Source organism: Humulus lupulus, chromosome 1 (genome assembly GCF_963169125.1).
Source record: "Humulus lupulus chromosome 1, drHumLupu1.1, whole genome shotgun sequence".
NCBI lineage: Eukaryota > Viridiplantae > Streptophyta > Magnoliopsida > Rosales > Cannabaceae > Humulus > Humulus lupulus.
The window spans coordinates 106,156,206-106,161,495 of NC_084793.1; the positions used below are offsets into that span (position 1 = coordinate 106,156,206).

The 5,290-nt window shown below is 40.1% G+C and overlaps 1 protein-coding gene across 1 annotated transcript; it reads right to left on the minus strand.

Annotated features, from left to right (window-relative positions):
• Window positions 1-2,231: 2,231 nt before the first annotated feature.
• LOC133819318 (uncharacterized) lies at window positions 2,232-3,242 on the minus strand. The gene is made up of 2 exons (XM_062252525.1): window positions 2,821-3,242; window positions 2,232-2,664 (listed from the first exon to the last, which is right to left on the minus strand). The coding sequence occupies exons 1-2, from the start codon at window positions 3,240-3,242 to the stop codon at window positions 2,232-2,234; spliced, it is 855 nt and encodes a 284-aa protein (XP_062108509.1).
• Window positions 3,243-5,290: the final 2,048 nt, after the last annotated feature.

Consider the following 5,290-nt stretch of genomic DNA (forward strand, 5'->3'; position numbering starts at 1 on the left):
TATTTGATCAATTGTGTAAGTATGGGTCCAAGTAAACAACCTACTAGAGCTGCCTCTTCTAAGAACGCTAATCGTCCTTCAACATCCCACACCCAATCACCCCAAACTCAGCCAATCCCGCCAACACCTCAACCAATTCAAGAGTTTGATCCGATGCGATTTATTTACAAGGATGCCTTTGATCACTATCAAAGGTTATATCAGCGTCTAGTCATTCAAGAGCACGGAATAGAATATCAAGAAGAACCGTACCCTCAAGAAACTTATAATATTATTTGGATTGAGATTCTACGCTGAGGTTGGCAACTTTTTGTGGATTATAAGATGTCGAATGCCAATTGTTCAATGGTTTACGAGTTTTATGCCAATTTTCCTGGGGCCGTTAATAAAAAAGTGTTTGTTCGAGGGGTTTCGGTTTAGTGTGCCATTGATAATATTGATGCCCTATATAGATTACCAATGTTTTCTCAAGATGAAGATGAATACTATCAATTGGCGTATCATAGTGAAGTTGATTGGACTAAGGTGGCAAAAACTTTAGGAATTCCTGGTGCTTCCTTTGTCATGCAGAATGGGGAACTAAAACATTTATGAAGATATCAAATGAATTGTGTGGCTAAAGTTTGGACTCTCTTTGTGAGTGCGTGACTTATGTCCAACACCCACTTGTCTGAGGTGGGAACTGATAGGTGTTTTCTGGTGTATGCTATTATTACGCGACTCTCTATTGATATTGGCAGAGTTATCCGCCAAAGCATTAGGGATTTATGTAGATTGACTACTACTGTCAGGTTAGGGCACAGATCAATGACTATTGGTGTATGTGAAGTTTGGGAGGTACCTAAATACCATAGTGATATTTATAGGAAGGCAATGGGGCCCATTTCTCGTGCTACAATGTATAAATCCAATGCCCCATCCTTGGATCAATCAGTACCACAACCTAGGAAGGGGAAAGATAAGTGGTTGATGAACCTATACTTGCCAATGATCAACCAGATTGCTCACGGGCAGCTCAGGAGGAGAGGAGAGAAGCATATCCTCAATATTTGGCACTTGAGGCTCCATCGGATCTGCACTTGGCTAGATTAGATTATATCATTCGGCAAAACCATCACACTCACAATTATTTGGGAGAACTTCATGATTATCATAGAGCTCAGGATGATAGATAGATTGAGCTAGTTTACTGATGGTCAAACCAAGAGGCAGACCGCCAGTACTTCCCTCATCCACCGCCTTGGCATCCTTTTCCAGATCCACCACCATTTTAGAAGTGATTTGCACCAGGTAAGTTTTCTTTCTTTACTTATTTTTAAACATTGGGGACAATGTTTAGTTTAAGTTTGGGGGAGGGAGCTTATTTTTTCTGTTAGTTTTGTTTTGTGTGATTTGTTTAGTTTTTGTTAATGTTTGGAGTTTTGTTTTAGTGTGTTTAGTACCAACATGAATAATGATTGAAAACAAGTGCCAATGAAAATAAAGTGAATGTTATGAGTATAATTCAAAGAAAATGAAATCTGAAAACAAAATCTATGGGTTTAATTTAACACTCCGTTAGTTCATTTTAGTTTAGATAACATTTGTTGAATATCTTTTTTTGATCAAGAAGAAAGAAACTTCATTGAACAAACTGACCAGTTCAACCGAAGGGCCAAATCACCCAACACTAACAAACAACTTGTACAACCAGCTTACAAATAGCACCTGAAAACATCTTAGTTACATTGGAGTTTCCTAATGAAAAGCTGCTATTGAATAGAGATCTTTCTATTATTAACAGTGTATAATCTATACTTAACTATATTTATAACTTCCTTTGCTATACTATTTGCTATCAAAGAATAGCCATCAAAAACACATTTATTCCTGTTCCGCCAAATGCTATAGATAACAGCTGCTATAACCAAGTACAGTATAGAATCAGTAGTACCAATCCGACCATGAGTAAGCCAAACAACCCAGCCATTGAAATTACTAGGCCAAGCTTTAAACCCAATCCAAGAAAAGATGAGGTTAAGAGTCATCTTGGAAAGGCAGCACTCAAAAAAAAGATGAGTGTGACTTTCATTGTGATCTTCACAAACTGGACATAAGAGGCTGTTCAACTGGAAGTTGATTCTGGTCAAATTGTCTCTTGTGAGAAGGTGAGCATTAACCACCTGCCAAAGAAGAAAATGGTGCTGAGGGAGAGTCAGCTTACACCAAACTACATGATTATAACCCACCAGCTACTGGTTTAAGGTACTGTTATATAGTTTCGAAGGCTTAAACCTCCCTGAAACCCCAGCAGCAAGTATCTCTATCTTACTGAATTTGCTCCTTAAATGGCACAATTTCCTCCAATACCAGCTACTATCTGGTTTCATAATATAACTCCAGAAATTAACACCCTTCAGATAGATATCCTTAATCCATTTGACCCAAAGTAAATCCTGCTTTTCTAAAACAGCCCAGATGTATTTAGCTAAAATAGCTCTATTCCAGTTAGTCCCATCCCTAAACCTGAGACCTCCATATGCTTTAGGGAGACACACCTGATGCCACGAAGCCATATGAAGCTTCCTTCTGCTCCCTGAAGCTCCCCACAGAAAACCTCGGCAAATCTTCTCTACCTCCTTAATAATGCTCTGAGGTAAGATAAAGACACTCATCCAGTAATTCCTAAGACCAAAAAGAACTGGGTGAATGAGAAGCATTCAGCCAGCAAAGGACAGGTGCCTACTGGTCCAAGACATTAGTTTCAATCTGATTTTGTGAAGAATAATCTCACAATCCTCATGTCTCCACTTAGTAGGCCTCATAGGAACCCCAAGATACCTAAGAGGAAAGGATCCTTCAGGAAACTGAATATCTTGGGCAATAATCCTTCTCTCTGTTGCAGTGACTCCCCCAAAGTAAATATGGGACTTGTTAGCATTGATAGAGAGACCAGTAGCAGCACTAAACTTTACTAGGACCTCTTTAAAAATGGTCACAGCCGAACGAGTTCCTTTACAGAAAAGAATCAAGTCATCAGCAAAGCACAAATTGAGTAGCTTAAGGCTCTTACACATGGGGTGATATCTGAAATTAGAAATCTGAGCAGCATGTTGAAGACTCCTAGTCAAATACTCCATAATAAGCACAAAAATTAGGGGAGACATTGGATCACCTTGTCTCAGCCCCTTCTTACCCTTAAAACTACCTTGAACTCTACCATTCATAAGTAATGAGTAAGAAGTATTTCTCACACAAACCATTATCCAACCTATAAATTTCATAGGGAAACAAAGGGCCCTCAAAAGATCTTCAAGAAACTACCAATCAACCGTGTCATACGCTTTACATAGATCTATTTTAATGGCACATCTAGGAGAAGTTGAACCCCTCCCATAGTTCTTAATTATGTCCTGAAATATCATGATGTTATGAGCAATTGAACGACCCCTAACAAAAGCACCCTGGTTCGGCTGAATGAGGACAGGGAGGACTAATGCCATGCGAGAACACAACAGTTTGGCCATACACTTATATAAAGTAGAATAGCAAGAAATAGGTCTGTAGTCGATAGCTCGAACTGGATTAGAGACTTTAGGGACCAAGGATAGAGTAGTTTCATGAAGCTCAGAAGGAAACTATACTGTGGCAAAACCCTGACCAATCGCTGAACAAACTTCTTCCCCAATATCCTGCCATAATGCTTTGAAGAAACCAGATCTGAATCCATCTGGTCCTGGAGACTTAGTGATGGGAATTCTAAACAATGCATCCCTAATTTCCTTACGAGAAAATGGTTTTAAGAGAAGCAATTGCTGATCTATGGAGAGCTTGGGACCCATCTCAATACAATGCAAATCGATCCTGCCTGTAGCCGAGCTCGAACTACCTAAGTAGCTTTTAAAATGGTAAACAAAGTGAGCCACTACCTCCTGAAAATCATCAATCAAATTTCCTTGCTCAGTAATATAGGAAGCAATACTGTTATCAGCTCTGCGTTTTTTCAAACAAGCATGGAAAAAGGAAGTGTTCATATCTCCCTTTCTAATCCAAGTAAGTTTACTGCGTTGAGCGAGGAAGCTATAGTACATATGCTCCTGAATAGTGAACTTTCCAACAGTCACTTTAACTGCCTCTTGTAAGCTGTAATCTTGAGGATGAGATTGAGCTTGAAATTTGTTGAATATCTTGTCATGATGTTAAATTTATGTTTTTGGATATTGATTATGCTTGCTGAAATTGGTTAGTGGAATGATGAATGGAAAGTGGAAATTATTTTTTACGATTCTAGAACTTGCTTACTTGTTATTTGAGGTGAAATAATATATCATGTATGCTTAGGAATATGATTTAGGCTATCATTTGGACCGTTGGAGCTTTTCTTGCTAACCTTAAATTACTTGATCCGTTGTTCACCCCTTTTGAGCCTAATTTTGTATATTTTTGTTCTAAACCATTATTTAAGCCTAATACTTGAAACTTGGTTATATATCAGTCCCTAATATACTATTGTTTACCGAGATTTTCGGAAACCTTAATAATAGAAGATTAGAGAGCTTAGAAGAAAGGAATTATGGAATAAAGACAAGGTTTATACGTGGTTGGGGCGTTAATAAGCCTTAGTCCACGAGGCAGTTGTATTAGAGCTTAGAGAACCTTTGACAATGGAGTTTTTGTACAAGTTTTCTGCAGAGTAACTGCTATATTTCAAGTCTCGATCCCCTCCCCAGTGCACCGCTATCCGTATTTATAGGCACAAGAGTGCACTGGGCTTGGGCTGGGCTGACCCGGGCCCAATAAGGGTGTAAATATCACTGGCTTCTCAGATGGGAGCCCAATGCAAAGGAATAAAATAAGAAACGTACAATAAGTTAAGCCCATTGGGCCAAACCAAAAATTATCTTAATCTAAGGCATGAGACAAACTGGGGTTTCAGTCTAGGTTCTCTTAGCTACAAGGAAGATTTGGGGGACAAGAACGGTCAGAGTTGTGGCGGCATAGTTCTAAACCAACGACGTGCAATCCCGAGGCAGCCTCTTCTGCAGGTTTAAGAGTGGGGACAACCCCACGCTTCATGGGACGATGTCAGTATCTTGGGCACTTTACCTTGTCAACCTCGGACAACTGACCCGGGTTCGTTTACTCGCGTCCCCCTTCGTTCACCAAGGTCCAAGACTATCTACCAGGATCCCGGACCATTTACCAAGGTCCAGGACTATCCACAGCGATCCCGGCTCCTATCTTGGTTTCCCGAGCCGCGTCCTTCTCTGCCGCGCCTCGGGGCGTTGGGGGAGCGGTCCCAGGACCATCC

Coding starts and splice junctions, on each gene's coding strand:
- LOC133819318 (XM_062252525.1), bottom strand. CDS start 3,242: ATGGTTTGTGTGAGAAATACTTCTTACTCATTACTTATGAATGGTAGA. Junction 2,665..2,820: donor GAAGGATCCTTTCCTCTTAG/GTATCTTGGGGT, acceptor TTTTGGTCTTAG/GAATTACTGGATGAGTGTCT.